This window comes from Myxocyprinus asiaticus, chromosome 13 (genome assembly GCF_019703515.2).
Source record: "Myxocyprinus asiaticus isolate MX2 ecotype Aquarium Trade chromosome 13, UBuf_Myxa_2, whole genome shotgun sequence".
In the NCBI taxonomy this organism is placed as follows: Eukaryota; Metazoa; Chordata; class Actinopteri; order Cypriniformes; family Catostomidae; genus Myxocyprinus; species Myxocyprinus asiaticus.
Window position 1 is genome coordinate 27,589,130 of NC_059356.1, and position 18,122 is coordinate 27,607,251.

The window sequence follows — 18,122 nt, forward strand, 5'->3', positions numbered from 1 at the left end:
AATACTGCAGATAGATACTTTTATCAGCTGATAAGTTTTTTTGTTTTGTTTTTTTTTGGTCGATACATCACTGCATCGATACTTGATACTCTCAGTGCTAGATTGAGAAGTGTTGATAAAAGCTACTCTGTAGTTTTATAATCTTCATTGTCATGGGAAGTTGTTTAGTTCACAAAGACACTGTTCTGACTGTTGCAGAAAGACCCCAGTATGGAATCAGAACTACTGTACGATGAATTTGGGTTCCGAATCGACAGTGAAGGTTGGTGTGGGAACATCAGCACTCATCAAAAGTTAAAGAGCATGTCTAGAATCCTCTTTGTTTGCCTGCAGAATAATCTGGTACTGTCATTCTTTCCTCTTATTTGATGAGCATTTGAATCTGTGTTTGTTGTCAGACGGGGTGGAGACACGGAAATGGCTATGTGGTGAGGGAGCCCCTCAAAGAGAAGACCCTCAGCAAAGACTTCGCTGGCAAGCCCATCTGGAGTTCACCCACAACCACACTGTTGGAGACCTGACCTGGGACAAGATCTCCCCCAACTTGCCCCGTTCAGACCGCCTTCGGTCACTGGTTCTTGGAGGCATACCACACAGCATGAGACCACAGGTTAGCATTGAGACAGAAAATATGCTTTTGTGTTTTTAGTCTCCACAGCATATTTAAGGCACTCTTTCTATTGTTACACACTATCAGGCGGCTAATCTGCTGATGTCATGTTCCCATGGCAACTATGTTCATGCTTGAGGGTATCTTAGTGTCACTGAAATAGGACATGTCCTGCAAATGTCTTGTTTATGCTGTCTTGCTATTTTTAGAGATACCCTAGAGAACAGTAGATTATCTCAAATCTGTGATCTTCCGACCACTTTTCTGCTAGATTTTTGTGTTATCTTTCGTGCATTCCTTTAGTTGTGGATGCGTTTGTCAGGGGCCCTACAGAAAAAGAGAACATCAGAAATTTCCTACAGAGAAATTGTGAAAAACAGCTCTAATGATGACACCACAGCAGCCAAACAGGTACGTGGCATCTCTGCCACAGATCTGATGTAACATGGTACTGTATAAAATTCATATGATATGATCTCATTGTAAATATTAAAAGGACAGTTATAACTTTCTAGCATAATATAACTTACTGTCTTTCGTAGAACACAAATGGAGATGTAAGGCACTAAAATCAGAATGTTTGAATGGGAAAAAAAGATGCAATGAAAGTGAATGGTGACTGAGGCTAACATTCTGCCTAACATCTGCTCTGTTCCATGGAAGAAAATCATTGATTTAGGCTAAAGAAGCAAAACTTATGATACCATTGTTGTAAGATTGTATTGTTGATTTGACATATAATATTGAAACGAAGCTTGGCAAACCATTTTGGAGCTTTCTTTGGGAGTTTTAGGATTCTTTCCCCATTCAAGTTTATAGGAGCTGTAATTGAACGATCACAAAATAGCTGCACTAAGGTGTTGCCAAATCTTCCACTATTCCCTTCATGATGACTCTCTTTCTCTCTCCATCTCTGTTGCAGATAGAGAAGGATCTTTTGCGGACCATGCCCACTAATGCATGTTTCAGCACTTTGACAAGTGTGGGGGTGCCCAAGCTCAGGCGGGTCCTGAGAGGGCTGGCATGGCTGTACCCAGACATTGGCTACTGTCAAGGCACAGGCATGGTGAGAGGCCACTATATAACAGAATCTATGACTCTCTGCTATGTTGTGTTCTGGTCATTGACTCGGATATCAGCCTCTCGGTTGTGTGTATGGTCTCCGATGCAGGTGGTGTCTTGCCTATTGTTGTTCCTGGAGGAGGAGGATGCTCTATGGATGATGTGTGCTCTGATAGAGGACCTACTGCCTCCCTCTTACTTCTCCTCCACTCTGCTGGGAGTTCAGACTGACCAACGTGTGCTCAGACAGCTAATAGTGCAGTACCTGCCCTGCCTTGATCAGCTACTACAGGAGCATGACATCGGTGAGACACGCAACACAGAGAGTGCTCCCTCTGGAGAGAGGGAAAAATTATTTCTAAACAAAATTCACTTTTGTTCAAAGACACTGGACTAATGAATGTTGCTTTCAAGTCATGTCAGAATGATCATATGACACAGATATGAAAAGCATCACAATGTCTTAATTACTATTGGGGAATCTGAATTGGTATTGGACATTATTTTTTGTATGACTGTACAATTCATTGTGTATGCAGGTAGTTTGTCTAACATACCGTATTTTCCATTTTTCTTTTTTTTTTTCATCATCTGAAAGATCCTGTGACTTATAGTCTGAAGCGACTTATATACATATTTATGGGCAACATAACCGGCCGGTCAAACACGCCGCACAATAAAACATATGCTTATACACAAACAGATGAAAACAGTCATAGTAGTGTTTTAAAGTAGCCTATTCAGAGTATTATCCCTTTACAAAGTGCTTTATGCAACCAGTTTAAATATTCTGTCCATCATAACATTGTTTCTAACAAACTCTAGACCACTGTCAGCATTATCTTTCTAACAAACTGTAGACCGCTGTCAAACGCAACTCCTCACGTGCCCACAAAACGATGTTTCATCACACTTGTAGTTAAAATATTCAGTCAGTGAACAGGATAGTGCATACTGTAGCAAACAGGATTGCAAATATAAGAAACATCCACAGATAGACCATCGCTAATGTTAATGAATGAATAAAATACAACAGACATACTATTTTACTCACAGACTTTAAGCTGTTTATTTGTGCACAGCATAGATTTACAACAGATGTGGCTTATTTGTCTTTTTTTTTTTTTCATGAAACTTAAACAGAATATGAAATGCTGTTACACACGATTACTTTGAGCAAATACTCCCGATTAAAATACTGCATGATACGATGCGTAGATGCTGAGGTAATCTTCACGCTGGGGGCCTGGGTAGCTCAGCGAGTATTGACGCTGACTTCCACCCCTGGAGTCGCGAGTTTGAATCCAGGGAGTGCTGAGTGACACTTGGACACAGTTTTTCTTGGTTGTTGGCAGATAGGATGTTCAAAGCTTCTTGGAGAATTCACCACATTTCTTCTCTCTATTTTGGCTATCTCAATTGCTTCTGTCTCTTCTTGTAATCCCAGACTGACTCGATGTTCAGTTGGGGGCTCTATGGGGTCCATGCCATCTGTTGCAGGGCTCTCTGTTCTTCTATTCTATTTGCAAAAGAAATGTTTGGGAGTCTAAAATGTACACTATATTGCCAAAAGTATTCGCTCACCCATCCAAATAATTGAATTCAGGTGTTCCAATCACTTCCATGGCCACAGGTGTATAAAATGAAGCACCTAGGCATGCAGACTGCTTCTACAAACATTTGTGAAAGAATAGGCCGCTCTCAGGAGCTCAGTGAATTCCAGCGTGGTACTGTGATAGGATGCCACCTGTGCAACAAGTCCAGTCGTGAAATTTCCTCGCTACTAAATATTCCACAGTCAACTGTCAGTGGTATTATAACAAAGTGGAAGCGATTGGGAATGACAGCAACTCAGCCACGAAGTGGTAGGCCACGTAAAATACAGAGCGGGGTCAGCGGATGCTGAGGCGCATAGTGCGCAGAGGTCGCCAACTTTCTGCAGAGTCAATCGCTACAGACCTCCAAAGTTCATGTGGCCTTCAGATTAGCTCAAGAACAGTGCGTAGAGAGCTTCATGGAATGGGTTTCCATGGCCGAGCAACTGCATCCAAGCCATACATCACCAAGTGCAGTGCAAAGCGTCGGATGCAGTGGTGTAAAGCACGCCGCCACTGGACTCTAGAGCAGTGGAGATGCGTTCTCTGGAGTGACGAATCACGCTTCTCCATCTGGCAATCTGATGGACGAGTCTGGGTTTGGCGGTTGCCAGGAGAACGGTACTTGTCTGACTGCATTGTGCCAACTGTGAAGTTTGGTGGAGGGGGATTATGGTGTGGGGTTGTTTTTCAGGAGCTGGGCTTGACCCCTTAGTTCCAGTGAAAGGAACTCTGAATGCTTCAGCATACCAAGAGATTTTGGACAATTCCATGCTCCCAACTTTGTGGGAACAGTTTGGGGATGGCCCCTTCCTAATCCAACATGACTGCGCACCAGTGCACAAAGCAAGGTCCATAAAGACATGGATGAGCGAGTTTGGTGTGGAAGAACTTGACTGGCCTGCACAGAGTCCTGACCTCAACCCGATAGAGCACCTTTGGGATGAATTAGAGCGAAGACTGCGAGCCAGGCCTTCTCGTCCAACATCAGTGTCTGACCTCACAAATGCGCTTCTGGAAGAATGGTCAAAAATTCCCATAAACACACTCCTAAACCTTGTGGAAAGCCTTCCCAGAAGAGTTGAAGCTGTTATAGCTGCAAAGGGTGGGCCGACGTCATATTAAACCCTATGGATTAAGAATGGGATGTCACTTAAATTCATATGCGTCTAAAGGCAGATGAGCGAATACTTTTGGCAATATAGTGTATGTTTCCTATTGACACACTAAAGCTGAAACTATAAATAACCATCTTAAGACAAATGTTTTTGTGAAGCATCTTATGTGCTTAAGACTTTTGCACAGTACTGTATAATATAAAGCAATTGTGGCTTAAGCTTGATAACTAAAGAGACAAAGACCTAAATTGTATGTGGAGAGTGGGATGTAATGGGACCTCATATCAGTACATTGTGAACATCATTCATTCATACATCTGACTAATGTTATTGTGCTTGCTCTTTCCTGTCCTCTTAGAGCTGTCTTTAATCACACTACACTGGTTCCTCACTGCCTTCGCCAGTGTGGTGGACATTCGTATCTTGCTGCGAATCTGGGACCTGCTTTTCTATGAGAGCTCTGTGGTATTGTTTCAGGTCACACTGGGTATGCTGAAGTTTAAGGTAACTCACCAACTACTACTTTATTGCTTGTATTACTTTATTGATTGACTTTGTAGAAAAAACAAAACATAAACTAAGCCTTTAAAGGCAATGATGAGTGTTTGTTTTCACAGACAATCTTATACACTTAATATTTGATATGCCAATAATCTTTTCCTCTTGGATGCTAAAGGAAGATGAGCTGGTGTCTTCTGAAAACTCAGCATCGATCTTCAACACGCTATCAGACCTGCCCAGTCAGCTGGTGGATGGGGCAGCAGTGCTGGGTGAGGCCATGCGTCTGGCAGGATCTCTGTCTCAGGAAAACCTGGATGCTCACAGACACAAGCATCTGGCCTACATCCTAGCAGAGCAAGCCCAGCACAACTCCAACAACTCCCATTCCCTCAACAACAACTTCAACAAGGTGAAAACATGAACACAATCTATGTGTAATACACTTACTTTAGTATCCCAGTGACAGTTTCCCACACATTTAAAGGGATAATCCACCCAAAAATGAAAATTCTGTCATTGGGTACCTACACATGTTTTTTCAAACCCGTAGACTTTCTTTCTTCCTTGGAACACAAAACTTCAATGCAAGATTCAATGTAAGGCAGTGGTGACTGAGCCTAGCATCTCCTTTTGTGTTCCAGGGGAGTCAGTCATACAGGTTTGGAACATTTTTGGGTGAACTATCCCTTTAAATGTAAAACTTGTACTCCATTAGCTTATAAGAATATACAGTTATGGTTGAAGACTCAGCCTTCTGGGTAATTGTGCAGGTGGTGCGCAGACAAAGCCTGCACAGGAAATCCACCCTGAGCTCGCTGCTCTTCGGGGAGGATGAGGTTGAGGCGCTGAAGGCCAAAAACATTAAACAGACAGAGCTGGTGGCGGCATTGAGAGAAGCCATCAGCCGCACTGCAGAGCACTTTCACTGCCTGGACCCCCGCAATTGCAGCACTGTAAGAGCTACTCAATCACAGTCATCACACTTCTGAATATATCACATCTAATTCAATTAGAAGGGGAACATTTGCGTTCTCAAGAACACGAAAACCAAAACACTGTGTCATTTACCACTGCAATATGCTGATCTGATGACTCACTGAATCAGCCCTATGCAGCAAGAAATAGAAACCTACTCGCATTCCCTGCAAACAGATCATGAGACGTGTAGAGTCTTGGCATATTATCAATTATAATAATTAAAGGCATCAAGCTGGATATCTCATTTAATAATCCTGCATTCCTCTCAATATTGCAATATTAAAATGAGAGTCACTCCAATATTAGAATTTCTTTTTCAAAGCAAATATATTTCCAGCATAATTTTTGCCATGATTTTTGTGGGGGGTTTTAGGCTCTGATATTAATTGCATTATTATTTCTGATAATACCATTTTGTAAAACCCATGAAATTTTAAGGTTTTTGTTGACATTGGTTTCTTCATTCTTATTTTAATTGTATTTCCTGTCACTCTTTCTCTTATTTTTAGGATTTGACTCCTGACTACACTATGGAGAGTCATCAAAGGGATCATGAGAACTTCCTGGTCGTATCCCAGAATCGTCGGAGAAGAGCCAAAGCCTTACTTGACTTTGAGCGGCATGACGATGACGAACTGGGTTTCCGGAAAAATGACATCATCACAGTAAGCACCTGCTATTTCAGTCATCTGAAAATGTCAACTAATTCTTTTTTTTATTTTTTTTTTATTTATTTTTATTATTTGTTTTCTTATCTGTTTACTTCCTGGTCCATTGTTAGATCATCTCACAGAAAGATGAGCACTGCTGGGTGGGAGAGCTGAACGGCCTGAGAGGTGAGCTGTGTTACAACTATAAGCATTAAACCAGTGTTTTATTTGTGAAGTCGTCGTAGCTTTAACTGCAGTCAGAAAACGTGTTAAAGCAAAATCAATACATCAATTAGTATCTCCTGCAACCCTCAAATCATTTTAGGCTGGTTTCCTGCTAAATTCGTGGAAATCTTGGATGAGCGAAGCAAAGAGGTATGTGCGGTTACATTTTTATGTATTAGCTAAAGAATGTCTTGGCTTTAAAACTGTCACATAGTATCTGAGTTTCTGATAAGTTAATTTGCTCTAGTGCTTTCTAAAGGATATCTGTTTTGTCTTTCAGTACTCTCTGGCTGGAGATGACACTGTAACTGAAGCAGTGAATGATTTGGTTAGAGGGACGTTGTGTCCTGCACTCAAGGCTATTTTTCAGCATGGTCTGAAGAAGCCCTCCATACTGGGTGGGCCCTGTCACCCCTGGCTCTTCATCGAGGAGGTGCCTATTACCACTTACAAGACTCAGTTAATTTGAATATTAGCACATGTACATTTGTACTGTAAATTCTACTTGTAGATAGGTTTATTTATTTTACTCCATAATTATCTTTTAGCAGGTTGTTTTCTTGTTTTGAAAGAATAGATGTATATATTTGTGAAAATTGGTTGTGTGTGTATTGATCACAGGCAGCCAGCAGAGAAGTGGAGAGGGATTTCAACTCTGTATACTCCAGACTGGTGCTGTGCAAAACCTACAGGTGGGACCCATTTAAATAAGGGACATGAGGGAACCTAACTGCAGAACTTTCCTTCCTCCAACAAAGTGCTTTGTTGATGTAATATCTGGTCTGATCCTTGTCTCTTCAGGTTAGATGAAGATGGGAAGGTGCTCACACCTGAAGAGCTGCTTTACAGAGTAAGTTTGGATTTTCATTTTCATCTTCATGTTAAACTGCCGATTACACAATGAAAAAATCCTTAAAGGGATAGTTCACCCTAAAGTGAAAACTCATTTCCACATCCTCATTTTGTTCCAAATCCGATTTACTTTCTTCCGTGGAACACAAAAGGAGATGTTAGACAGAATGTTAGAGACCGACAAATTTAGTCACCATTTACTGTCATTGCATCTTTTTACCCAAACAGTGAAATAAGTCATATGGCTTTGGTGAGTAAGTGACAGCCGAATTTTTATTTTTGGGTGAACTAGCCTTCACCGAAAAAAAATTCAGTGGTTCGGGCATTAGCAGTTAATCACTTTTCGGTTAGTTTTAATGCTGTTTTTACAATTGCGTGTTGAGTGCTCTCCGTCTGTCATCTTAGGCAGTGCAGTCTGTCAATATGAGCCATGATGCTGCACATGTTCAGATGGATGTCAAATTCCGCTCGCTCATCTGTGTAGGGCTAAAGTAAGTCACTTTTTTTGCCTTTTTTTGAGCACATGGTTGTACTTCATTATTAAGCGTGTGTGTGTGTTGTGGCAGTGAGCAGGTGCTGCACCTGTGGCTGGAGGTACTGTGTTCTAGTATGAGTGCAGTGGAGAAATGGTACCATCCCTGGTCTTTCCTGCGCAGTCCTGGCTGGGTCCAAATAAAGTGTGAACTCAGGTGAGACTAAGACTTTTGACAGGCTGATAAGAATAGTAGAAGATGATTCAGGAATTGAGTGGGCGTAAGAAGTTCTGAATGAAGAAGAGAGGCAGATTCCTGTTCATAATGCATGGAAAGTTAAATGTAGCTTAATAGGTTATAGTACATTGTCAAAGGCATACATTAAGCCAAGCCCTCTGCAGTAATTGGAGGACACAGAGTCATAAACTACCATTTAATGTCTACTTACTCCAAGTAGCTTCAACTGTTTCTGGTTAGCTGATTCTTAAACTCAAAATGATTACTTGCTTGGAGAGAATCAACATTGCAAATATATTTTAAATCATCTGTGTGTTACAGGGTTCCCATGGTCATGGAAATATCAAGCAATTTTAGAATTGTGATTTACAGGCCTGAAAAAGTCATGGCAATTAATAAAATCCTGAAAAGTCATGGAAATTTCTATAGTGATCTTTAGTTTTTCTAGTTATGCTCGGGTCTAAAATATTTAATCAGCTAGAAATTGCTCTTTGTGAGTGCAAACTCATTTTTATATCCTTATTCTTTAATCACAAACGATTGGAAAAGTCATGGAAATTAATTAGATTAAAGGAGAACCCTGTGGGAACCCTGTTTTTAGGAATTACTATAAATGAGCCCATTTAAATGCACAACAATATGCTGATAACTCCCAAAAATCAACTTGAAAAGTATGTTTACATGAGATTTGAAATAGAATAACGGGATTATGCTTTTGATGTGAAAACGTTAAGAGGCATGCACACAACAATTGCATACGTTGGATTAGCCGGTAAGAACGCCGGTAGGCAAACATCTACCTGTGTCAAATTACTTATTCTCGAGCTGTTTATGACTACACGAATGTGCATGTACACATACTCATTGTTATTTAGTTTTTCTTTTTATTGCACAGTATATCTTGTGTATATCTGACATGGGTTTGTGTGTGCTGCTTTCAGAGTTCTCTCAAAGTTTGCCTTCAGTCTTTCCCAAGACTGTGAGCTGCCTACCAAAAAAGAGGTGAGAGGTCTGCAATTCAGTTACATTCACTCAATGTCTCAACTGAAATTTCCCTTCCCACACACAAATACACACAGTGCACACAGGGTAACAAGCATTTGCGTGTTTGTCTGCTGTTCCAGAAGTCTCCCATTTTTAAATCAGAAGTGGTGGATGTCTTGGTCCAACATCACCTCTTTAGTTGGGACCTCTGGGTAATGCTGGCAATTAGTTAAGACTACTGCATAGGAACTAGCTGCAGTGCAAACAGTGGTGATAGTAGTAGCTTTGCCGCTGGGTGTATCCCCTCTCTCCTGTTGAATGCTGTTTACATTGTTACATTACATGATGTGACTACTGAGTAATCCCACTAAAACTAAATATCTAAGAACTGGTTTAGCTGCCTTTGTGTGAAATGCTAATTAAACACTAAAGCTAATACTACCCTCTGCCCATGTTTTAACTCTTGAAAGACCCTTGTATTCTAGTGTGCTTATAAAGGCCTGCTCCTGCCATGTTTGATGCTAGGGCCGTTTCTGACTATTCTTGCGTCCTAGGTGAGATCCCTATGGGGCGACCCCTTGTGGGTGACTAAGCCATTATAGTCACTATGGCTTTAGTCTGACTTGAACACAGAGACTAAGAATTATCAACATCTTTTGACCCATAAGCTAATATTTATTGGTTAGGGGTTTCAGCATCTGAACGTATGAAAAATCAATATACCAAAAACAGTAAATCATCACAGTGCAAATTTCCAGTCTCTGGATTAAGAGGTTCATAGGGATGTATCATTTAGTTTTTTTAAATCATGTTGTGTTTCCCTCACAAACACTTCCTGCTCTATAAATTACTGTTTTCATTCTGTGTATCAATTGCCAGGTAGTCTACAATACCAAATTATCAAGACTTACGAATTATACACTACCATTCAAAAGTTTGAAATCACAAAGGCACTTTTGTTTTTGAAAGAAATTCATGTTTCTGTTCACCAAGGATGCTTTAAAGTGTTAAATTCTGCCAAAAACAATAGTAATATTGCAAATCATTATTAAAGTTTGAAATAACTGTTTTACATTTGTATTCATTTTCAAATTAAATTTTTACCTGTGATGGCAAAGCCCCTATTTCAGCAGTCATTGCTCCAGTCTACTAAGAAAACACCTAATCCTTAAGAAATCCTTCTAATGTGCTAATTTGATACTCAAGAAACCTTTTATTATTATTACTATTATTTAAACCAGTATTTCTCAATCCTTTCCTGGAGTACCACTAACACTTCACATTTTGGATGTCTCCCTTATTTGACACTGAATTTTTTTCATGGAGCCTCTATAATTAGCTAATCAGTAGAATCAGGTGTGTTAAATAAAGGAGATATCCAAAATATGTGGTACACCAGGAATGGACTGAGAAACACTGTTTTAAACCATTGAAAACATTTGTGCTAATCAATAAAGTTTGGACATCGCAATACAGCGTCTTTTTTTCTGTTGCTGAAGTATTGAGTACACTTGTATTTCTTGCAAGTCACTTTTCACAAACCAAGTCAAATTTTGGTTTTAGGCTAAAAAGAAAAAAAAATTCTCAAGAAGCTCATCAGTCTATTGTTTTTTTTAAGGGATGACGGCTGTTCCATACACTGCTGACTTGGAAAATAAAACAAACTGGTAGAAAGGGAGGTGTGTGGCCCAGATGCACATTAGCAAGAACACAAGTACATCAGAGTCTCTAGTTTGAGAAACAAACCCCTCACAGGTCCTTAACTGGCTGCTTCAATGACCAGTACATGACAAACACCAGTTTTATCTGCAATAGTGAGGAGAAGACTCTGGAATGTTAGTATTTTTAGGAAGAATTTTAAAGAAAATCCTACATTTGATACTTGCAAATAGGAAAGAGTAAAATGGGCAAAAGAAATGAAACATTGGATGCTAAATGGTTAAAAACGAGTCTCATGGATGTCTAATTTTGAGGTGATGAGCTGCTGTTAGACAAGTTTGATCGTAAGGTCGATGAAAAGTTTTGGAAAATGCTAGAGATAGCATGTGATGAAACTTAGTAATACTGATGTTGGCTCGTAGAGGAATTTCCGCTCTGACTTAAGTACATTGTTAGTGCATCGTGGTTCTCAATAGTGACCTGCATAGGTTGACTGCTCTCAAGCACTGATAGAATGTCATGTTTAATTACATTACTCTAGTCTTGAAAATCAGTAGGAATGATGAGCACAGCAATTTGTTTGAATTAGTGTGCCATTGGAAGCAATTGAGAGTGTTGTTTCATCAGTATTACTGCCGACTGTGATGGCACTTTAGTGAAGGGCTCACTTTATCCCACTCTGGTCTTTTTCCCAGGAGAAGGAGCAGAGGCCACTGAAGGAGGGCGTTCAGGACATGTTGGTGAAACATCATCTCTTCAGCTGGGATATCGATGGCTAAACAATGGCCCTCTCCTGTAGCCCGTGAGCTACAAACATAGCCAAACCACACTTTCCTTTTCAAACCATCTGCAGTAAACAGGGATCAAATGTGAAAATTCATGTTCATTTCACATACAGCTTTAGATCACATTAAAATGGTGTGTTTATGTGTCTCCATACAATATTTTCATGTTGACGTGTACCACAGAAGAGACACTGTATAAACAACAATCTGTACAAGAGAGTCCCATGCTTCCATTGCCAAGAGTTCACTCAGTATCAAACTACGGAAAGGGCCAGTGTGGTATGTATGCAAGCACTTCCTTTTCCTCCTAGAAAGATAAATGTTGCACGATTATAGTGATCATGGGTGAATGTTGGATTTGCACACTTTTGTTAAATTGCTCCATTAACCACTGTATGTTAAGCTATAAAAACATTTTTCAAGATCAAGCTTTGCTGTATCAAACAATTTAACCCTTTTTTTTTTTTTTTTTATATAGGATTTTCAAGTAGCGTGTTTTCTTTATTATATTTTAGCGCGACTGTACAAAAACAGCCTGCGGTTACCACTCCCTCATCTGTAACATGAAATTGACATGAAATTACATAAAACAAAATCAAGCCTAATGATGGAAGGTGATGGAGAAAGCTAATTAACTGTAATCAGATCTCTCTCTCATGTCCCCAAGCTGAATTCTCACTGATGATGTTTGTACTGCAGTCACTGATTGAATCTGTCTCTGTTGGGGCTGTGAAGGATGTCAGTGATTCATTGTTGGTTGTTACATATTTTGCTATTTCTTATGAACTTTGTAAAGTAGAGTCCTTAGCTGTAAGCTTCATTGCAGTCTACATCATTAGTCATAATGGGTGACATTGAATTGCAGGCTTTGAAACTCAGTTAGAATTATGTGAAAAGGCCTTCTGTTGTTCCTCTGCAAGAGCCTACTGTGGCACACGATGGAAAGGATCCATTTTCTAGTTCTTGTGATTGGTTGACATGCAAGAACCAAACATTCTGTAATGTTGTAGCATGACCAAATCACAGAGCTTTGGTCATATTCACATACACTGATGTATACGTAAATAAATCTACATATCTGTAAGAATTTATGCATTTTTGTCTTATATATGTGCAACATCAACTTTTAAAATGGTATAAATACATTTAAAAAAAAATGTAAATGTTCGCCAGAACACATTTGAAGAAAAACAGAAAATTATCTTAGTAGGTCCTTAAAATGCAAATTAATGGAGATTTCTCTTTTGAAGCTCCAAAAATCACAGATAGTCAGCATAAACGTCATCCATACGACTCCAGTGGTTAAATTAATGTCTTCTAAAGTAATGTGATCATTTTTTATGCGAGAAAAGATCAATATTTAAGTACTTTTAACTATAATTCAATGCTTCACGAGAGGGTGGAGTCCAAGCAGTCTCTCGTGTGATGTATTCACATTGCCATGATGAATTTTATGCTGACTGTATGTGATTTTTGGAGCTTCAAAAGAGAAATCTCCATTCACTTGCATTTTAAGGACCTACTGAGCTGTGATATTTTTCTTCAAATGTGTTCTGGTGAAAAAAGAAAGTCATACAGGTGGAGTCACGTGACGCTATGCGAGTGTTGGTCACTTAGAGGACCAATTAACAATTATCTTTTTAATATTAACCGGTGAGAACTGAAATAGTTTTGATTATTAAACTGTGCTGGGAGTGTAAGATGTCATAAAAATTTGAAATCATCAGCCTGTGGGGACTTGCATTCACATGTGTCTGACGCCTTGCTGGATCACGATGGTGGGGGTCCGGTTGATAATGTCAGCGAGCCTCATGACATAGGTCAAGATATGTCGAACATTTATGCAGCACTAACGAAAATCTTGACCGATATGGAGGGCCTCGCAGAAATACGCAGAGCGACCACATCTGTGGAGGCGGAACTTTCCACCCCGATCACAAGAATGGACGATATTGGAAAAATGAGTCAAGTTTCTGGAGTCGGCCGGGAAAGAGCTACATGCTAACCCGCCTGCTTCCACGGCTGATATGGACCAGGTGTGGGAAAAAATAGAGGATGTGGAAAATCAGAACAGACGTAATAAAGTTCGTTTCGTTGGAATCCCTGAGGGAAAGGAAGGTCAAGTTATGACAAAGTTTTTGGACTGGCTCATTCCGAATTTGATCAACACAGCAGGCCACCGGCTCGAAATAGAGCACACGCACAGAACTCTCGGTCAGCTTCACAAAACGGGTGACAGACCCCGATCTATCCTGGCAAGATTCTTGCGGTCGGCTGACAGAGACTTTGTTCTAGGAGCGGCGAGAAATAAAGGCATGTTGCGCTGGGAAGACTGCAACATTATGGTTTTTCCAGACTTTGCTAGTGCTACACAAGCAAAACGGGACAGATTCAAAGAGTGTAAGAAATTATTGCACGATCAAAAGGTAAGCTTTGCATTGTTGTACCTGCTAAGCTGAGAATTGATGGCAAGGATGGATGCAAGACTTTAACATGCCCACGACAAGCTATGGCCTTCATTAAATCAATGGTGTGAGTGGGTAACTTTGCCTGCACTTAATCAATAATATAGACTACACATTGTACATTTTGCTGATGTAGTCAGAGTGGGTGTTATTTTTTTCCCCTCCCTTTATTGACTTATTGTTGAGTTCGTTTAGTGGGTTCGATGATATTATTTAAGGGGGCCTATTTTATTGAATATATTTATGTGCAATTCTCTCGCATCTCTCCCTGCAGGAAGCTGATAAATTTGGGAAGATATGGGGTGGACATGTTGTTTTTTTTGTTTTGTTTTTTTTGTGCTGGCTCAAGTAAGAGCAAGGGAGTCATTATATTGGTAAATAAACATTTACAATTCAAATGTCTCAAACAGACTAAAGATAAATTAGGGAGAGTCATTATTGTTTTAGCTGAAATTCAAGGGCAAAGTCTGATTTTGGCTAATATTTATGCACCTAACGCTGATGATCAGGGCTTTTTCATAGATCTTGAAGGGATGTTGCAAGCCGCTGGCAACCCTCATGATATAATATTGGGAGGAGACTTTAATCTTTTGATGGACTCAGTCCTTGATCATAGTGAAGCAAAAGTGTGTAAACCCCCTAGAGCAACACTGACGCTTTACAGGATGTGTAAAAATCTTGGTCTTACAGATATTTGGAGACTTTTGAACCCATCCGGTAGGGACTATAAAATTTTTTTTCATCAGTCCATAAGATTTATTCTAGAATAGAATAATTTTTTTTTTTTTTTATCCAAATCCCTCATTTCATCTGTTGTTGATTGCTCAATTGGAAACATTTTAGTCTCAGATCACACCCTGGTGAGTTTAGAGGTGATGCCACATATAGAGAAAAAGAAATCATATAGTTGGCGCCTTAATGTGTCCCTTCTGCAAAATCCTGATTTCCAACAAATGTTGAAGACTGAAATCAATGTTTATATGGAGACCATCTGGTCCTCAGTATCCTCTGGGCGTGGCTTGGGAGGCACTTAAGGCGGTTCTTGGGGTCGGATCATACAGTATGCCTCATCCATCAAAAAATCCAAAGCACGAGAACTTGTGGAGTTAGAAGAGAATATTAAAAGTGCAGAGGCAGAGCTGAAGCACCATATGTAAGCTGATGGCCTCAGATAATTGACCCAATTGAAATATAGATATAATACTGTTTTGTCACGGAAAGTGGAGTTTTGGTTATCCAGGGCAAGACAGTCATACTTTGAGTTGGGTGACAAAGCAGGCAAGCTTTTGGCTAGATATATAAAGCAGAGAGAGTCTCTTTCTATCATTCCCTCAGTGAAATCTGCTGGTTGTGAAATTTTTACTTCAGCCATTGATATTAATAATGCCTTTTAAATTGTTCTGTATTGATCTTTACAGTTCCACATCTTCGTCTACTGATGAAGATATTAGAAACTTTGTGGAACCATTAGAACTTCCTAAACTGACAATTGAGCAAAAAAACTCTCTTGATTCTGAGATAACCTTGGAGGAGCTTGACAAGATAATTAAGTCCCTACCTACTGGCAAGGCTCCGGGGCCAGATGGTTTTGCCGCTGAATTTTTTTAGATCTTATGCTACAGAACTGGCTCCACTTTTGTTAGAAGTTTATACTGAATCATTAAAGAATGGTAAGCTTCCTCCAACCATGACACAAGCCGGATCAGTCTGATTCTTAAAAAGAACAAAGATCCAAGTGAGTGTAAAAGTTACCGTCCAATCTCCCTGATCCAACTAGATGTAAAAATATTGTAAAAAATTTTGGCTAACCGATTAAGTTATGACATCTCTTATACATATAGATCAGGTGGGGTTTATTCGGGGCCGTAGCTCTTCTGATAACATTAGGCGTCTCATCAATATTATATGGTCAGTGGCGAATGATCAGTCTCCGGTCGCTGCCATCTCACTTGACACCGAAAAGGCGTTTGATATGGTAGAATGGGATTATCTTTTTAAGATTTTGGAAATGTATGGGTTTGGGAGTACATTTATTGGTTGGATTAAGTTACTTTATAAACACCCTGTAGCAGGGGTACAAACAAATGGATTAATTTCAGATTATTTTACTCTGGATAGGGGAACTCTGCAGGGCTGCCCTCTTTCCCCTTTATTGTTCTGTCTTGCCCTAGAATCATTAGCAGCTGCGATAAGAAAGGAGGATGATTTTCCAGGGGTGATTGCGGGAGGTGTGGTGCATAAGCTTCTGCTTTATGCAGATGATATTTTATTATTTGTCTCTGAACCTACTAGATCTATGCCTCCACAGAATTATTAATTCCTTTTCCAAGTTCTCAGGATACAAAGTTAATTGGTCTAAATCCGAAGCTTTGGCTCTGACAGCGTACTGTCCAGTAACGGCTTTCCAGCCGGGCACCTTCCAATGGCCCAAACAGGGCATTAAGTATTTGGGGATTTTATTCCCATCAAATTTGTCTGATTTAGTTAGTGTCAATTTTGACCCTTTAATAAAAAAATTTTCGAGCGATGTGGGCAGGTGGGCTTCATTACATTTATCGATGATTGGAAAGGTTAATGTTATTAAAATGAATTGTATTCCAAAATTTAACTACCTGCTACAGTCCCTACCTGTAGATGTCCCCCTCTCTTATTTCAAGCAATTCGATAGCATAGCGAAGTCCTTCATTTGGAATGGTAAACGTCCCAGATTGCATTTTAATAAGTTACATAGGCCGATTGACAAAGGTGGGCTAGGCCTACCCAAGATTTTGTTTTATTACTATGCGTTCAGTCTCAGACATTTGGCTCATTGGTCACTTCCACCTGAGAGAGCCTCTCCCTGGTTTGTTATTGAACAGGCAGTTCTTGCCGCTATTTCGCCATTACAAAGCATCTCTATCAAACTAATTGGAAAAGTTAAGTTACACCCCGTTATTTCGCATTTACATTCGGTATGGACTAAAGTGTCCAGATTGTTTAAATTTGACACTTATTTAAATGTTGCCTCGAGCATATGGCAGAACCCAAGACTACGTATTGGCAAGTCCCTTTTCTGCTGGCCAGAGTGGATTGTGAGAGGGGTTGCTACACTCGGTGACCTATATGAAAGTGGAGTGTTGAGATCGTTTGAAAACTTGGTCCAACATTTTGGGATCCCCAGACCTCGGTTTTATAGGTATTTACAATTGTGCCACCTGCTTTGTACTATTTTTGGGAGTAGCACACACCCCCCTGAGGAGGCAGATGCTTTGGGAGAGGTGATTGCAGCTTTTGGAAAAGGTCATGAGGCATCAGTGTACTACTCCCTGTTAATTCAGAGTATGGGGGATGGAGCTTTAACTTCTATAAAGAGATTATGGGAGAAAGATTTGAATTTGGCATTGGAGGATGGAGTGTAGCCTAAACTTCTGAAAAATGTCAAGTCTGCATCTAGAGATGCAAGGTTCGCCTTATGCAATTTAAGATTTTACAAAGATTTTATTGGACCCCTCTAGATTATATAGGCTTGGTCTTAAAGACACACCCACATGCTGGCGATGCCAATCAGAAGTTGGAGACATAGCCCATGTTTTTTGGGGATGCATTAAGATCCAAGATTTTTGGTTAAAGATTCAGAATTATTTGCATGACATTCTGGGCACTCAAATTTTACTTTGCCCCAGACTTTGCATTTTGGGCGATGGGGAAGTTATAAATTCGGGCGACAAATATATAAAAAAATTGGGTTCTGACTGGCATGATGATCGGTAGACAAATTATTTTAAGGGGATGGAAGTTAGACGGAGCGCCACCATTTCCGGAGTGGTGTGCGGAGATGGGGAGGGTGGCAGCTTATGAGAAGATGATGGATGGAAGGCTGGGGCGGGAGGACTTATTTTTCAGGAAGTGGAGTAGATATTTGGCAGTTTTGGAGGACTCTAGGGGAAGG

General features: G+C 40.0%; 1 protein-coding gene across 1 annotated transcript in view; it reads left to right on the top strand.

Annotated features, from left to right (window-relative positions):
• LOC127449732 (small G protein signaling modulator 3) overlaps positions 1–12,810 on the top strand; it is a 38,990-nt gene extending 26,180 nt beyond the window's left edge. Inside the window, exons 4-21 of the mRNA XM_051713248.1 lie at positions 199–262; positions 399–610; positions 914–1,021; positions 1,533–1,676; positions 1,782–1,977; positions 4,744–4,889; positions 5,062–5,295; positions 5,657–5,839; positions 6,374–6,529; positions 6,646–6,700; positions 6,840–6,889; positions 7,020–7,172; positions 7,361–7,431; positions 7,541–7,589; positions 7,997–8,082; positions 8,158–8,280; positions 9,243–9,303; positions 11,640–12,810. Coding sequence (XP_051569208.1) covers positions 199–262; positions 399–610; positions 914–1,021; positions 1,533–1,676; positions 1,782–1,977; positions 4,744–4,889; positions 5,062–5,295; positions 5,657–5,839; positions 6,374–6,529; positions 6,646–6,700; positions 6,840–6,889; positions 7,020–7,172; positions 7,361–7,431; positions 7,541–7,589; positions 7,997–8,082; positions 8,158–8,280; positions 9,243–9,303; positions 11,640–11,723 — 2,175 coding nt within the window. The 3' untranslated portion in view covers positions 11,724–12,810. The remainder of the gene's footprint in view (positions 1–198; positions 263–398; positions 611–913; positions 1,022–1,532; positions 1,677–1,781; positions 1,978–4,743; positions 4,890–5,061; positions 5,296–5,656; positions 5,840–6,373; positions 6,530–6,645; positions 6,701–6,839; positions 6,890–7,019; positions 7,173–7,360; positions 7,432–7,540; positions 7,590–7,996; positions 8,083–8,157; positions 8,281–9,242; positions 9,304–11,639) is intronic.
• Positions 12,811–18,122: the final 5,312 nt, after the last annotated feature.